The 17,495-nt window shown below is 47.7% G+C and overlaps 3 protein-coding genes across 3 annotated transcripts; all 3 read left to right on the top strand.

The window, feature by feature from the left end:
• Nucleotides 1–8,428: 8,428 nt before the first annotated feature.
• VFPPC_13538 (tetratricopeptide) lies at nt 8,429–10,164 on the top strand (the record flags this gene model as incomplete). Its single annotated transcript, XM_018291313.1, has 2 exons — nt 8,429–9,003; nt 9,069–10,164. The coding sequence occupies 2 exons, from the start codon at nt 8,429–8,431 to the stop codon at nt 10,162–10,164; spliced, it is 1,671 nt and encodes a 556-aa protein (XP_018137620.1).
• A 2,453-nt stretch (nt 10,165–12,617) lies between these two features.
• Nucleotides 12,618–14,052, top strand: VFPPC_03843 (S-adenosyl-L-methionine-dependent methyltransferase; the record flags this gene model as incomplete). The annotated part of the gene is made up of 3 exons (XM_018283295.1): nt 12,618–12,872; nt 12,944–13,477; nt 13,534–14,052. The coding sequence occupies 3 exons, from the start codon at nt 12,618–12,620 to the stop codon at nt 14,050–14,052; spliced, it is 1,308 nt and encodes a 435-aa protein (XP_018137619.1).
• A 1,166-nt stretch (nt 14,053–15,218) lies between these two features.
• VFPPC_03842 (WD-repeat protein) lies at nt 15,219–17,394 on the top strand (the record flags this gene model as incomplete). Its single annotated transcript, XM_018283294.1, has 4 exons — nt 15,219–15,846; nt 15,928–16,955; nt 17,016–17,222; nt 17,362–17,394. The coding sequence occupies 4 exons, from the start codon at nt 15,219–15,221 to the stop codon at nt 17,392–17,394; spliced, it is 1,896 nt and encodes a 631-aa protein (XP_018137618.1).
• Nucleotides 17,395–17,495: the final 101 nt, after the last annotated feature.

The raw sequence follows: 17,495 nt of genomic DNA, 5'->3' as shown, positions 1-17,495 counted from the left end.
CCTGTTTCGGAAGATCTGTTTTGCCGATGATCTTTCGGGGAGAACTGGCCACCGCGCGATTCCCTTCCGCTTGTGTTTTCAACTCGAGTTCCACATTAATGTCCTCGTCTGTTATCGACGTCCTAATGCTAAATCACTGTCTGTTTTAGTGACATAGTCCAAAGCTGGACGAATTCTTGTTTAACGTCTGGTATTTTGCATTGGCGGCTGGGCGGGTTCCTGCCCCCAACTGGAATCATACGCTGCCATTTCTTTTTTGCTCCCAAATTGGTTGCTCAACATAGGCACCAAAACAATAAGCGGCATGGTTCGTTTAGAATAAGTACGTAGCTGGTGAAGGTTGTCGCTCTGCACAATTATTTTCGGCTGACATGCCTACACAGCATTACCGACACATCCAACGTCCCTTAGCGGTTAACCGATGATACGGATTATGGGTGCTTAAAGCCGTGACGCCTTTTATCCTAGCTTCTTATAACACCCTCACAATCTTTGATAATACAACTGTGTTTTACACTTAAGTCCCAAACGCCACAAAAAGCTCTTGACACTCTCAGTCGCTATAACCGCTGCTGAAGACGAGGTTTTTTTGCTTTAAATTAACTGTGATATAACTGCCTTAATATATTGGTTAAACACTCTTTAATTCAGACCTCTACCTCTTGTATAATCTAGAGATAGTTTTCCGGTTTCTTTAACGAGATGTGTTACCCGATAGCTTTCTGGTTTACGAGAAATATTGATAATATTTAAAGGGTATTCGGAAATGAGATCGTGAGGTTGGTATGATTTGTCTTTTTTCGCGCAGATGTTATATAGCTCTTTAGTTCCTTGTTCCCTAGCCAGTTTATATTGCTAGTCAGACAAGCTGATGTATATCGATCGAATCTTGCCCCTGCCGCTGAGTTTGTAAGCTAGCTGTGGTGTGCCCCTTGCTGAGGTGGAGAGCTGTGTTTCAGGAAGCCCATGCCTTACGGGGTCACTCGGCAAGGATTTATGACTACAACATTCTCAACAGTATGCAGATAATCACAGAGTACCGACCAAAAGCAGTCAATCAAGCTCCTTATGCTTTATAAGTTCTTGCCAATAACCATCTTACATTACTCAGTGAATTTGTATATGGATTGAATTGAAACATTGCACCCTGGTTTACCTTCATATCAAATATTCCCCGAGAGACGTTAAAGGAAGACACATCTTTAGCACGACTTTACTTTGACTTTAGTTGTTAGCCTTCCCAAGTCGTTGCTGTCGTTCACTCATTTCGCAATGTACTTTAGCCACTCCTCCAAATCTTGGGCAAGCTTCTCCCCAACCAAATCATCAATCACACCCTTCCGCCAAGTAACGTCCACACAAAGTCCCTTTCCCTTAATCGAAATAAGCGAAAGACAAATTGCAGGACCAACCACGTCGCAGCACACAGAGAAAATTGCGCCATCAATCGACCACCCTCCTGGTGTTCCTTGCCCATCCATGACACCTTGATTCGGAACGTACCATGACGCGGATCTCGGTTGGGTGACGCGTTCTGCCATCAATTTCCTGAAGTCACTGACCAGTGGAGTCAATCAGATGAGGTTATCCCTAACACCAAGATCGACTGAGTTTTGGAGCTCGCCACTCGTGGTTTCCCAGTTTGCCCAGCCTCCCGATGCGTAATTAGTTTCCATTGCGGCTTTCATGTCCAAAGGCTCCTCGTGTTGCCTAACCGCTCTCGCCGGCCTTGTCATAGATTGTACATGTACACTTGCAAGTGGGTGGCCTCACACCATCGTGAATCGACGAGGTGGCTGTCATGCGCTGCGTTGCTGATTTGATATTACCCAGTTCGCAAGGTGACACTTCTGTGTTGGTGTTGTGTCGGGGAATTGAGCACGCGTTTCCCTCTAGACACTACATATATCCTGCCAAACATTTCACTGCTCTCGAGGTTTCCTCAGCATGCAGTTGAGTTTACGCGCGCTAAATCCTTGGGAGAAGATATTTTGCTCTCTCCATAAAATGAGTTGGAAAAGGCTCCTGCAAGGGCAAGCTTGTATTTTGAGCCGAAACTCTACATGGCCCCACATGCAGTTTTTTTCTCCACGCAACCAGACTGACTTTGCTTTGTCCTCGGTTCCCCAGATGGATGCATGCATGTCAGGTCAAGTCAAGTCAAAGCGCCCCACGCCCCACGCCCCACGCCCCACCTGAGTGCTCTTAAGAGCCTGGCTTCACTGTCACTGCACTCGACTCTGCATCACGGACTGGGTCGCGTTCCCTTCTAATGCCAGCCAAACCTTTTCTACCCCTTGTGCCTTCGAGAACCGCCGCCCTCTTCTTTCTAAACCACATGCATTTATCAATCTCTCACGGCTGAAATCCTAATGGTGGCCTCCAATGTAGTTCCGAAACGCTCGTCCCAGGCGTGTGCGCGATGCCGTCAGCAAAAGGTCCGTTCCCACTTGAAAGAATGACACAATTCAGAGTCGCGAGAGAGAGCAGAGCGCATGAAGCTGACTTGTGGGCTACAGATGAAATGCTCCGGTGGCCCCGCGCCATGCGAACGATGCGCTCGTTTTCATCGCCAATGTATCTTCGAGCCATTCGTCGCCACACACTTGCATGCGCTGGAACAAGGCCGACAGCACCAGCGACATGGCCACCCACCGTCCGACGGATCATGCCAACCAAAACATGGTGAAAGAGCCGACGAAAGCAGACATGGAATTGCACGGAAAAGACGGCGCAGAAATGAGCACGAGAATGGGAAGCAGGTGACACCCACACCCAACCCCGACGCCTCCCTTCCACCTCCATCCAAGCCGTACTCCGTCCATTCTCCCTTGATAGCCACCCCATACTCGACAGTGCGGCAGCTTGAAACGAGGCCGTTACTGTGGTCAAGGGCCAATCGCACGCCAACGGACAATACGCTCAACGACCAGAGAGCGCTGGATCAGTCGAACACAGACCATGGTCGTCCGGCCAGCCCGGGAGAGCATCTCACTCGATGCCTTACTGAGGCCAACTTGGCGGTAGCTGACGCACAGGAGATGTTTGGACTGTTCAGAGATCGGATTGCCCCCATGATCCCGTCCTTTTATGCCACCTCGTTTAGTCGTCTACCTTCCCAACCCCTATTCGCCCTCGCTGCAGTCTACACCGTCGCACGGTATTTGCCGGACTCGGCCAACCTACGTTCACGCGTCTTTCGCGTTTTACGTCGGATTCTGACCGAGTTGGTGCTACAGCCGACAGCAGACCGGCCGGAAACAGAGGTGTTTGAGAATATGCACGGGCTTGTAATTTTATACGCCTGCTGCGAGGCAACAGGCGCCAGCTCTGGGAGTAGATCAACAGAGGATCAGTTTGATGCGCTGACACTCAAAGGCATCGTCGAGGGATATGCCGTTAAATTCAAGATCGGCATTGGATCCCCATTGTGTGATGATTCTCCGGATTTGCTTCCTCAGGTGTGGTTGGTCTGGCTATACACCATGAGCCATCAGTATGTTCCCCATCATAAGTGTCCTGTCTCTGTCCTTGCGCCGAAACTAATCAGGTTGGCCTGTTTCCTACTGATGTAGCTCTGCCGTGATTCACGGGTGTGCCCGAACCTTCTCCAGCACGGCCGACTTACGCCGAGCGAAACAGCTGCTGGAACAACACGTTCATGACCCACAAGTTGAAGGGCTTCTGGCGGAGTACGATCTGTGTTTGGTCTGGGAGAAGTTGTCAGCGCAAAGGCATGTTTCCATCGAAGAAGCGGACTATGCCCTGAATCAGTGGCAACTTGATTGGAATGACTTTGTAGCTAGCGAGAAGGGTAAGTACCCGTCGCCAGAAGCAGTAGGTTCAAGTATTTCTTGGTTGACTGACTTACCTATTACGTGGCCATAGTCCACGGGAGACAGCTACATTTTCACTACCTATTTACTCGCTTCCATCTCGTCACCCACCTTCTGGACCATGCTGGAGAGCCGTACGTTGCGCTTCCTGAGAGCCTTGAGGCCGCCAAAGATTTCATTCATTTCCTCCAGAATCTGTCGCCTGTTTATAAGGATCGACTGCGATATGTCTGTGATTTTGCCTTTGTGTTGATGGCATATATTTGTCTCTACATCCTCCGCTCACTAGCCAGCGGTGTCATACCCGTGGAACGACGTGAAGACTTTCTTCTCCTTGTGAAAAACTTCTCCCTTCTGATGCAGTCCTTCGGCATTACAGCCGACACGCGACCTGCAATTTATGGCTGTGTATTGGAGAATATGTGTCAGAAGTATGCGAGCGGCCAATTTGATGCGCCGGTACCGGCGTCTCCCGGCTTGCCCGTAGACATTCAACAGTCGACTGAAGGGCATTCTCTTTCCCAGCCTGACTCTGCCACCCAGCAACTTTGGAGAGATGACCACCCAATGCAGCTTGCTTCCGACTGGGAACTGATGCAACACAGCCGATTACCTTCTGGTCTGTGGGCGATGGATCCTGATTTGTCGATTTTCCACGATATCATGGCCGAAATACCGGTGCCCGAAGTATAACCTACACCGTTGGGGCCACCCGACACCTACTTGATGATGCCAGTAATCCTTAGCTAGGTGTGGTTCAAAAGTGGCGGCATTTGTGGGCAGAAACTTACCCGCAGTCATGGGATATTGTGCTTGGGCAGCCCTTGGGTATGCCATCTACAAGAATCCAGATCAGCGCCACAATTTCTCAGCTGGTACAGGCTGTTTGTCGTTTTTATCCGACAAATTCTTTGCAGAGAGAAGACTGGCAGCATCAAATAAACCGAGCTTGTCCTTCCAGGACTTGCTGTTCGTTGTGTGCTCGGTAGTCATTTTGCGTCGGTTGATAGCTTGTCAGATTGGACATGTCCGCCTCTCCTCTCCTCCACCCCCCCCTTCCACCACAAGAAAAGAAAAACATATACTTCCAAGCATCAAAGCTTTAATAGTCTGTCACCGAAAATGCACGCAGACTTTCAATTATGTTGTCACTGTCCTTTGGCTTACCCGCGGACTCTGGCGACGACGGTCCGGACGTCGCGTCGGGTCTCCCCAACCGGCCCATTAGCGCACAGAACTGTTTATCCGGTCCGGTCCGGTCGGTTCGGCCTCGGACCACTCCGGAGGCAAATGGTGGCTGACTGGGGACTTTGCGGGTTGGGCTCGCTGCCACAGTTATTACTGTACACAAGAGCATAAGAGTGAATAAGATCATTGATCCATCATTACATTACATAACATGACATTGCGCGTCGTGAATCAGAATATCTATAGTCCGTACCCGGGTGTGCAAACACATGGTCGGCCCCACCGCCCATCCGAGTTTTGAGCAGGTGCGGACCAGAGAGGCGATAGGTGTCGGGCCCACCCATCTTTGGGAACTACATACAAACTTACACACGCCTCTCCCACAGATTTGTTCTTACGCTTTCGGTGCCGCACGGCTTTAAACTTAAATAGCATTAAGGTAAATAGTTAGATAAATAATTACTATAATTACTTGAGGTTAGACGAGTGCATTATAGCTTATAGCAAGTGGTAGTGCTAGATTTACAGTTAATTAAGATAAGTATATTGCCTTTCTATTAAAGATGGCATTAAAAGAAAATAGAGATTAAAACCTTAAATATAATAAATATTTAATCTAGTTTCCTTAATTCTATCTATAAGCTATAGGCTTAAAAGGTTTTTATTTAGCTGTATATTCTTCTTTAATAAATAACTATACTAATAGAAAAGATATTACTATTTTCTGCCTTATTATTAAGTTTATAAAATATCTATCTCTACGTTAAATTCTCTCCATTTTGCCTTAAAATTAGTAAGTGTAAAGGTTTGGGCTTAAAGCCCAGTCTTTAGTGTTGTGTGCGCAACTGAGGGAGCCTGTATAGTTGTAACGGGCGTGGCCTGTGTCTATTCAACAAAAGGGTGCCTCCATATTGTCTATCTAAAACTAAGGAGAAAGGAAAGATTAAAGCTTAAGGCTTGCCTTAAGCTTGTGGTTAAGTAGTTATTAAGACTAAGCAAAATAACCTAATTACAGACCTAGCAGAGCTAGGTCTTAGATACCAGGTATAGCCTGTGATATTACCCCCTTTCTAACTATTAAGATAAGAGCTACCTAGGTAGTTACTATTGCTATTCTTATATCTAGTCTATCTGGCTGTTATTTTGGTTCTTAGTGCTTTAACTAGTGCTAGTATCTACACGTAACCTATTTATTCTAAAGAGGCTAATAAAGATTAGCTTTAAGTTAGCTAGTACTTATATTTCTAAACCTAGTAGTCTAATAAGCTATATTATATGTATTTCCTATTATTATGCTATTTTTATTATTATATTATTAATACTACTAGTATAATCTTTACTACTACTATCTTTATTTATTCCTAGTCTATTAAGTTATTTTTATACTGTACTAATCCTATATTAACTTAGTCTTCTAGAGCTAGAAGCATATGTATAAATTTATTATAGTTTATTAGAAGGTAAAGCTGCCTGCCTAGTTATTATTTTATCTCTTTATTAAGGCTGCTAATAAGTATAGTTATCTTTGCGTTATCTAGCTAAGAGTCTGCTCCTGCTTTAAAGAGTATTATCTTAAATCTAGAGAGGTATACTAGTAAGAGCCTTATTTCTTACTGTAGCTCTTATAGGCACTACCCTGCTTTCTTTGCCTTATTAGGGTTATTAAAGATTTATTCTAGATAATTAAGAAGTTATAATAGGTTCTAATTATATTGCTTCTCTGCTTATTAAATAAATACTAGTACTATTAATTAGATATTTATGCTAGGAGAGCTATAGATATAGTAGAACTACGCATTTTTATCTCTAATTGCTATACTATCTACTCTAAGCTTTACTCTTATGGTAAGCGCCTAAGCGTCCTAATCTTTAATATAGCTGCTAAATTAATCTAGTTTAGAAAGGACTTAACGTGGGCAGGGTAATTATTATTAGATAGCTTCCTAGAGCTTATTAATCTAGGTTTATATTATCTTAATTATGTCTAATAGTTAAGTCTTGCGTTAGTTTAGCACTTAACCCTATAGGGTTTCTTATGGTAATATTATAAAAAAAAGAATTTGCCTGATATTAGCTCTTATGTTCTAAAGGTTATTTTAGTAAGTTTTAGATATGTAATAGGTATAGCCTGTGTCTATTTAATAAAAGGGTGCCTCTATATTGTCTATCTAAAACTAAGGAGAAAGGAAAGATTAGAGCTTAAGGCTTGCCTTAAGCTTGTGGTTAAGTAGTCATTAAGACTAAGCGAAATAACCTAATTACAGACCTGGCAGAGCCAGGTCTTAGATACCGGGCGTAGCCCGTGACAATAGTGCTAGATTGGGCATTCACAAGGGACTTGTTTAATTCGTAGGCAAACTATCCTTCACTCACATCATCTCACAACACTCTGACATCTCATCAAGCCGAAAAAGCGTACAAGCGTCGCTTTGCGGGGTCCCTAGCTCCCCTTGATGCGTCGCCCATTGCTAGTCTGTCGGCTGTGAGGTATGAGATAGGCGACTATCGAGGTGCCGTTGTTTACACCAGAAAAGCGATATCACTTATCCCCAATGAGACCGACGACACTGTCAAGAAAGACAAGCTATACGGCAGATTGGCCAAGTTTTTCTTACACCTACGCGACTTCAGCTTTGCTGAGGATTCCATTGCCAACATTGCTGATCCTCGTATCCGAGCTGATCTACACGAATCAGTTGAATCTATGAAGGCCCTATGGTTTGAGGTCCCAGACGAGTCCAATCTCAGGAGACAAATCCTTGACCAGGTACCACAGTATAAACCATGCCTGTATGTTGACCTCCATCCCATTGTGGTTCGTTCGTTAATTGAGCTCAAGCGATGACGTACCAGTATATTACTGCGTGGGCCACGACGACTTAGAACCCTTGACCGAGGACATTGAAATGAAAGGCGCCGGAAGACTAGATATCTCAATTCTGTTCGCTGGCAGCGGAGACGGACGAAATCTTTTCGCTGCCATCAGGGACATGGCCCTCGCCGAGTTAGGAACGGGCAGGCCATCATTCAAAAGACTGCATTTCACTCTCCTGGATCTGAAGCCAGCGGCAATGGCTAAGCTGCTCATCTTCTTCAATATGATGGTTCAAGTAGAAGAGTTTTTGGAGGATGGCCTCCGTGCCGCGGACCATTTCCTAGCTATGGCCTACATCTTCAGCTGTCAGATTATTCCGCCGTTCGTTGAGGCCAAACTCCAGAGCAACATCAGCGAACTCATCAAGAGACTTGAGGGTGAAAATGACCCCATCCAATTTGCTTACGTCAGGGAGCGGGATAAGAAACCTATCATTCGGGTCCTTCGTCAGTGGCAGCAGCCATAGGATGGGACAGTCAAAGTCGAAGAAATTCGAATGTTTGTAAAACAAAAACGCTTGGAAGCTGAGATGAGTCCGGCGTATGTTTACGGCCATACGCTACGACCTGGTCTCAAGACAGAGAGAGATGATTTGGACAAATTCACAACGCTGTTACCATCTGCGGTAGTCACGAAACGAAACGAGCCCTCCATTGTCGAACCTCTGGCACGATACCGGTCAACAGGCAAGAGCAAGAGGCTCTTAAAACACATCGACTCCAACTGGAAACTTAACAATACACTCCTTGACTATGACTTTGCGAATAAACCCAGGGAGCAGGGCGGCCATTACTATCACATGATCGACTTTGATCCCTTGAAAGTAGTCAAGTCGTTTGGTATCAATGAACCATGCAAGAGGCCCGACGTTAGCTGCACTGAGAAGCTTGGAGGCGTTTTCCGCGCCTGCAGCGTCTCTACGTTAACACTCAGCGATCAGAAACAACTAGTCGTCGAACTTATCGTAGGAGAGATGGCCGACATCATGGAGCGCATACATTACAATCTACTAGACCACCGGCTGGCGAGCCCTAATGATAGAGAGGCACTCGATCCGACTACGTTTCCTCAGACCTTCGACCATATACATATGAGCAATGTTCCGTAAGTTTTGTACTGCAACATCTTTCTTGTGTAACACTTGTCATGTTCTAACACTGATGAACCAGAGACTACATTGGCGGTCATCTAACAACCTTCCTAGCTTGCCGACCGCTCCTCAAGGAAGACAGGGCGTCTGATCTGCGGTTTACCAATCTCCTTAACCCGCCAGAGTTTGAGGATCACCAGACTTTCCAGTCCGAATATCTCCTTATGTACGACATGGAGCGCATCCGCCAGCACTTCCTAGTCACAAGACGCCCAGGCGAGATTACGCAGGCGGACGTGCCCCTGATGCTCGCGGCCCTAAGAAAGCCATTCGCTTTCGAGAACTATATTAAATGGGACAAAGTGCCGAGATCTGCCATGTCCTTTCAACAACTCCAGACCAAGTCCGAATTCGAGAAATGGGTGTATGGCCATTTGTTGAAGATTTGCCTCCCGTATCCGCGCCCAACTTTAAATGGACAGCTTGTGTACGCACCGCTCAATCTCTCCATGTTCATCCGTCTCATAGTCGGCATGTTTGAGGTTCGATATCCAGCCCATTGGCTTCTCAGAATTTTGTCTTGTATTTGCACTGGGGTCATTACCACCGGTGCCCGACCTCCAACGAGCCGTGTCAGCACACCGGCCGACGTTGATACAACAAATCCGGCCAAGGAAATATCTATACGGCCCTGGGTTGCAGAGTTCACCACGTTGCTTAGCATATGGCGTCGCCTACTCCCCTTCGGAGTTGACTCACTCAACGGAGCCCTGGTCCCGCTGGGTAATGTCTTCCAGTATAGCATTACTTTCCCGCCGTTTCTTCCCAGACATGAGCTCATTCCACACTTTATTATTGTGTTCTGGAATACCGAGGTGGGATATACTATGAACCCCCCGAGTTCCATTTACAGCCTCTTGTGTGGAGGCAAAGGGGACAATCATGTATCGGCCATAGATATTCGAGAGGAAGGACTCGTCTGCGTGACTGCGTTTCAGTACACCACCGCTTCTAGGACGGCTATATTTTGGATGAGGGCTGATGTAATGGAGAAAATAATGGCCGGCAAATGGAGAGCATTTATCTGGCGGACAGATGCATGGGTGGCTACAACAGGCGGCGTAGATGTTTCGAGTGGTGTGTCAAAGGGCAAGAAATGGACAAGCCTCACTTAGAAGGCAGATGTGGCTTTGTATATTTGACATGATATTGGCTGCGGTGGCCAAGATAACAACGATGTGCCCATTCTGGCCTCTTCTTTTTGTTTTAGTGGTTACAGATTCCCGTACCGATATTTACTCTCCCTCATGTCACTGTTCATACTGGTAGGTAGTAGGTAGCATCGAATAGGCTACTAGTAGTAGGTAATCGTTTGCTGAGATTCGAAACGGGGACGAAATTCGCCTTCCCGCTCCTCCAACCTATCTAGGTAGGTGACACTGCTACAGCTATAGTCCTTAAATCAGCAGTAGCTTTACCAGTACAACATATAAAGTCATTCTCATCCGCGAATCCAGCTCATTTCATATCCAAACTGCAGATTCAAGAGCATCAACACCCGAAGCAGTGATATTACCACTATGACCAAGTAACAGCGCATTACCATATGTACATGCCGTAACATGTCCCTCTTTGAGACCTCAGTTCAGTGAGAGTTCGTCACACCCTGAACGTCGTAAACGTATTGCGTCTGGAAAGTCCTTCATGCTTCATCGACACCGGGCCAAGTAGAAGTGTCAAAAGTGCGATAATTGGCTCCCACCTGTTCGACAAATATGCACTTCTTACCACCGAATGTACTTTTGGCAAACAAGGCTTCACATTCACGTTGACAACATCTGACGTGACCAACTGGAGAAACCAGCAAAGTCATTTCATTGGTGACCACCAGGACCTTCTGGCGGGAGGTGAAAACATGAGGTTCTTGCAGCGCTGTTCCAGCACACCAAACGGCCCAAACGCATCTTGACATTTCCCACCGTGACCAAACCTCGTCATCAAGCCAGAACACGTAGTCTTATTGGTCGAATCGAAACTCATCCGTCGACGGGCAAGATGTCCCATGCCGAAGGGCCGAGAATCACGAATGCGTGCATATAGCAAATTGGTTCGCCCGCCCAAATTCCGGGATGGACGCCTTGGACTCTTTTTGGTCTGTTTGGGTTTACTTTCAACGATCAATTGGTCATATTGGCCAGAAGTGGCGCATGGAAGCCAGCAAACGTGCATGCACCCACATGCACCTGCAGATCAGCCGTCCTCTTTACTGGTTGAATGTGAAACCGTCTGCTTTAGTCACCTAATGTGAAAGGGCAGGGAATACAGAGCTGATTTTTCATGTATCATACTGCATTGCTTACCGTACAGTAGCATCAAGAATGACAATGGGACACTCTCTTTATGGAAGCATGGCGTTGACAAGTGCAAGCATCCCAGTTTGTTATAAATATAACCCTTGCCTCCATGACCCGTCTTGAACTTTTCCTCCATAAGCCCAATCTTTCGAGCACTATCACGCCCCCTTTGTCGAGTGTACCAAATTACCCTCTGCTTCTGCTCTGTCTCCCTGGTAATGCTCACTGTGTTGCATTCATTCAGCATGCCGGGTGGTTCTATTGCTTCCAATGTTGCTGTCGGAGGCTGCAGCCCTAAGTGAGTTGTCCTTTTGTCCACCTTGCTGACGTCGTAAATATATTAATGAGCACCAAGTTGCTGTAGTGTTTCCAGTACATCCTCAACTGAGCAGTCTCGGCTCCGGAGTGAACGCCTTGGCTTCATGTTAGACACTGTCGATTCAACTGTCGTGATGCTTCAAACAACAGGTCAGGGTCATGCTATGCAACACGATGTTCAAGTCACCGAGGCACTCTTGGCAGCAGAGCACGCTATGTCTAATACTAGCGGTGGATAGGAGGTTACACTACAAGGTTATTTATATGGCAAAATATTTTTGTACGAGTACAATAGCTATCAGTCAATCAAGAGCGTCACTTAACTCGCCATACAAGTTTACATGTAGTTGGTTTGCGTCGTACCATTAAACGCCTTTCACAACGTCTTGTTACCAATCCTATCAGCTAGTAAACGTGTTCCCAGCTTGCGAATTGAAAGGTATACTCAAAGAATAATGAGTTGCTAATAATGGCATGTTTTTTCTTAAATGGGTATCATTTCACACTTTCTCTCATTTACAAATAGAAACACAGCCTTTTTATCTCTACGGCCAACTGGGACTGACAACATTTACCAAAGAAACTCTTGATTTAAACTACTCGATACAGCCGTAGCCCTAAACCATTCATAATACTCAACCAACGCCAAACTTAGTTGAGGACATCGTAACACACTGCGAGCCCACCCGTGATTTCTTGCAGTCTTAGGTACCAGGCAACTTAAACCCAAGAATTGGCGGCATTGACAACAAGTGTGGGGCAGGGATATTCAGCCGGATTTCGTAGATCTCACCACGCCTATACTCCGTACCATACATGCAAAGCCGAAGTGTAAGCTGCCACATTCAGTCCCCCGCATCATCATCCATCCCTCCAACGGTCCCGAATCCTAAATCCCACCTTACCTTTTGTCCCGACAGTCTGGGACGGCCCAGACCAACAGACCAACAGCGGCCATGGCTTCCGCATCCGTGCAGCGCATGACAGCGCTTGCCGAGCAGATACAAGAAAAGACTAAAATTATTACCGATTTTCTTACATCCAAGGGTCTTGACGCTGCGTCATTTGACGTGAATGGTCTTGCTGAGTTTCCCATTTCCGCTGAAGACGAGGTGCCGCACAAGGCGAGACAAGACCTCATCGGTTTGACTCAGGAACTGCATAATATTTCTGTCGGTCCAAAAGAGAGTTTACGATATCTGGCATGGGATGTAAGGCATTTTTACCTTGCCTCTTTCGCTTCGCAGAGTACCATTGCGATTACTAATTGTTTTGCGTGCAGTGCGTCAACAACCTTTCGCTGCAAGCAATGTGGGAATTCAAGGTCGCCGAAGCAGTTCCTCTGGACGGCATGATTTCATACGAGGACCTGACAGCAAAAGTGGTGCAGCTCAATAATGTCAACATGTCTACTCTGAACCTTCGTCGGCTTATCCGGCATGTCATTACGAACAACGTCTTTGTAGAGCCACAGAGGGGATTTGTAGCTCACAACCGCACATCTCGCTTGTTGCTTGAGGATGTGCCCTTGAACAACTGGGTGGGCTTCATGTCCAACGACTTGTGGTTGCCGGTTGCCCACGTTGTGAAAGCTATGAAGAAATGGCCGGGCAGTGAGGAACCAACAGAGACAGGCGTCAACTTGGCATACAACCAAGACAAGGCATGGTTTGATTTCCTGCAACAGGACGAAGTATTTGCCAGGCGATATAACCGTGCCATGGAAGCGCATGGCGGCGGGGAAGGCTATTCCCTTCAGTCTGTTGTTGACGGCTATCCATGGGGTGAATTGAAGGATGGAGGGAATGTGGTGGATGTGAGTTCAAAACACCATGCGCCGATCTGTTAATACGCTAACATCACCGTGTCCAGATGGGAGGGAATCAAGGATATGTTTCTTTTGCAATTGCTGAAGCGTTTCCAAAGCTGAATTTCGTCGTTCAAGACACGGCAGGCATGCGTGCTCCCGAAACCATCGGTACCGTTCCGAGTGAATTGAAAGATCGAGTCCAGCTCACAGAACACGACTTTTTCGCGCCGCAGCCCGTCGTCGCAGAGGCATACTTCTTCCGGATGATCTTTCATGGGTTCTCTGACAAGTACGCCATACAGATTCTGCAGGCGCTCATACCAGCTCTACGACCTGGCGCAAGAATCATTGTGAATGACGGGGCCTTGCCGGAACCGGGGACAGTAGGCTACATGGACGAAAGGACCATGCGTACACTCGATCTGTTTATGCAGGTTACGGTGAATGCGCATGAGCGTGAACCAGATGATTGGAGGGAGTTGTTTAGACGGGCGGATGAACGATATACAGTGAAGAAGGTGTGGAGGCCGGAGAAGTCTAGGATGTGGTTTGTCGATGCTGTTTGGATGGCGGAGGGATGATGCAGCTTTGCGTGGTGATTGTGTTTATTGCGTACCCAAGTTAAGATTATGGTAAGTGTAGATATGCTTTGTTCCAGTCAGTGAGATGGAATTTGGTGCGAAATGCCAGCTAGATGCCAAGGTGCCCGGTTTGTCAGGCTGGATGCTCTGCAGATGAGATGGCAACTCACTGGTCTGCATGAACATGGCCTACTCAGTGCTCACACTCTAATGCAAGGCCGAAAGAGGAGACCGAACGGGTCAAAGAAGGTGTTTGTATCCTCTCATGACAGAACGGACACGCCAATTGATCGTGAAGTAAACGCGTGAACCTACCTGTTGAAGCTGGTGAATGTTGGGATTTGTTGGCAGGCGAATGGTCCAAGGTGGACTTGGACCATTGACATCGAGGAAGAAGGGAAGGCAGGTGGGTCCTTGAAACTGAACCAGCCAACCATAGTTGAGACGTAGGGTATTCAGCTTCAACTGATGCCCCACCAGAGCTGTGTTGTCTGTCCCTTTTCCATGACGGTCCTTGGAGCATGGACCAAGGCTTTGGAAGAATCCTTGCCGCAAACTTGGAACCTGGTCTTGACTCTTCACCCTCCATGTCGGACTTGCAACTTTGAAAGCTCCAGTTTGCGCGCCGCGTGTTTGTCCCTTTGTTTGCAATTGAACTGGCCACCGGACATGTCTACCTAACAAAAACACTCCGACTGAACGACCCTACAGCCAGCTTAGGTTCACCTCGCTCACCTCATGTGCCAATTGCGCATCTGAGCCCTTCATCTTGTCTCGTCAGGCTGTCCAGTCGGCCGGCGAGCCATCAAATAAATGGCTGACACAGACAGCCATTATGACTTCCTCGAAGATGCCGCCGAGGATGAACAGTCGATAATCTCGGTACGTCCAAGCCTCCTCCAGCCTTGTCCGAGATGGCGTGTACATGCACGTCTACACCCCAAAATCCGCATGTCCAATTGAAGTCTGGTCTGGACTCGCAGTTCCGTGTGGCCGCAAAGGTGACCACAATGACCTGCAGCTTCACCTTGGTCGTGTGACAAGCCGCGCCTTGCACCTTGCACAAAGCTTTGCTCACGCAAACTTACCTAACCCGGCTGTTGAGCCGCCCTTTCAATCACCATTGATTCGATTTTTGCACAGGTCCATGGCCAAGCTCTGCTAACATGGTGCTCGATGTCGTGCAGACTCGCGGCTTGGAGGCATTTGGCCGCAAAGTCACAACCACAGCCTCCCATCTCATGGCCCCTAATGCAGAGGCTACCGCCCACCACTACCAGACGGCCATGAAGCAGGTTCACAAGCAGCTGGCTCGGCCGTCCGTACAACAGAGCGTCTTTGCCTTGGCCAGAAGGACACCGACCGAGATTGTGCGATCCAAACTCTCTACCACCGAGATTCAGCACCGCGCCGTCAGCTTCCTCTCCGACGACTTGCTCTCCAACATTCCCGAAGATGATAACTCCTACTCGCTGTTTCAGGGCTTCAAGGCCAGCTTCCCTGAGATGACGGATGAGGGCAAGAAACACCGCCGACGCGTGTCGAGAGGGAGAAAGTTGCTCCAAGAAAAGGAGACGGCTGGATCCGCCGAACCTGTGGCTACTCTGTCGCATGTGCAAAAAGAGAGGGCTGCCATGATGCACGAGTTTGAGTTGATTGAAGTTCGAAAGAGCATGGCGAGCAGCGAAATTCGCGAAATTGACAACAAAATCGCCAACCTGCAGGGCATGCGCAAGATTATTTTGGAGCGACTAGCGGGCCTAGAGCAGGAAGAGGCATTATTAGAACACGACAGTGCGTCAGCCCTGCCTTCAGACAAATCCAGACGAAAAGGATTGTTCCTTTTGGGCTTGCCAACTAACGTGGTAATTTTAGTCATCGATGTCGAAGGACGATTAGAAGTAGCCCAAGCGCTGGCGGACGAAGCAGAAGCCATTGCAAGAAACACGCCGACCAAAGATGAAGTCGACCTTGTTGGCGACGCCGACGATCACGATCCCGAATTCATGTCGCAATCTGTATACGATAAACTTCCCGGTTCAACAAACAGCACACCTAAGAGACCAAAAAAGGTACACCGGCGCAAATCCATGCCCATCCTGCACGAGCACTTTGCCGCCGGATCCAACATACGGCAGCTTCGCGCGCACAAGGACACAGTCACAGCCATAGACTTTGATGCGCCATTCGGTACCATGGTTACTGCCGCTCTCGACGACACGGTCAAGGTTTGGGATTTAAATGCAGGACGGTGTATAGGACTCTTGGACGGACACACTGCGTCTGTGAGAACGTTACAGGTTGAAGACAATATCCTCGCCACAGGCTCCGCCGATGCAACTATTCGATTGTGGGATCTGAGTCGGTCAAGTTACGATCCTCATGGAAACAGCTACGGGAAAGACGAGGACGAAGACGAGGATGCCATTGCATTCGAGAACCCGAATGACCAGCCTATTGAGCCCCCAGAGGATAGCATGAAGGACTGCGAGCTGTACACCCTACAAGCCCATGTTGATGAGGTCACAGCCTTGCATTTCCGAGGCGACGTTCTGGTTTCCGGCTCTGCAGACAAGACGATTCGACACTGGGATCTCGAAAAGGGCCGATGTGTGCAAACACTGGATGTTATGTGGGCAGCGGCTCAAGCATCAGCCACTTCCAGCATCGACAATGGCTGGAGACCGACAGGTCGCTCGTCAAACAGCTCGGCAGACTTTGTGGGAGCTTTGCAAGTCTTTGAGTCGGCATTGGCGTGCGGCACAGCCGATGGTATGGTGCGGCTATGGGACCTCCGAAGTGGTCAAGTTCACCGCAGCCTTGTAGGACACACGGGCGCCGTGACATGTCTTCAATTCGACGACGTGCATCTGGTAACTGGTAGCTTGGATAGAAGTGTGAGAGTGAGTTTCCGCCCCCGTGGCTCAGATTTCGAAGGACTCGTAAGCTAACAAGAACTACAGATATGGGATCTCCGCACGGGCGCCATCTTTGACGCCTACGCTTACGACAACCCCATAACCAGCATGATGTTCGACTCTAGAAGAATAGTGAGCGCGGCAGGAGAAGATGTAGTCAAAGTGTATGATAAAGTAGAGGGTAGACAATGGGACTGCGGCGCGGGCATCACGGAGGCGGATGAGGGGAAGAACCTGGCCGTGGTGGAGCATGTACGTGTAAGAGATGGTTATTTGGTTGAAGGTAGGAGGGATGGCATTGTAGGTGTATGGACATGTTAGACAATAACAAACTTCGGCTCATGGCAGGGTGATACATGTATTTTGCCTTTGTAAATTGTCTTTTGTATAGGGTAGTGCCAAGCTGCAAACTGTAAAGGACTAGATCATTATGTTTGTATCAAAATCTTCAAATTTAATGCCATAGAGTGACTGTCGTAGTTTTTAGCCTTTTTCGACCGGTGATTATTCTTCCGTTGAAGCCGT

The sequence above is a fragment of the Pochonia chlamydosporia genome, chromosome 2 (genome assembly GCF_001653235.2).
Source record: "Pochonia chlamydosporia 170 chromosome 2, whole genome shotgun sequence".
In the NCBI taxonomy this organism is placed as follows: Eukaryota; Fungi; Ascomycota; class Sordariomycetes; order Hypocreales; family Clavicipitaceae; genus Pochonia; species Pochonia chlamydosporia.
This window is presented reverse-complemented; position numbering and strand designations above follow the sequence as displayed.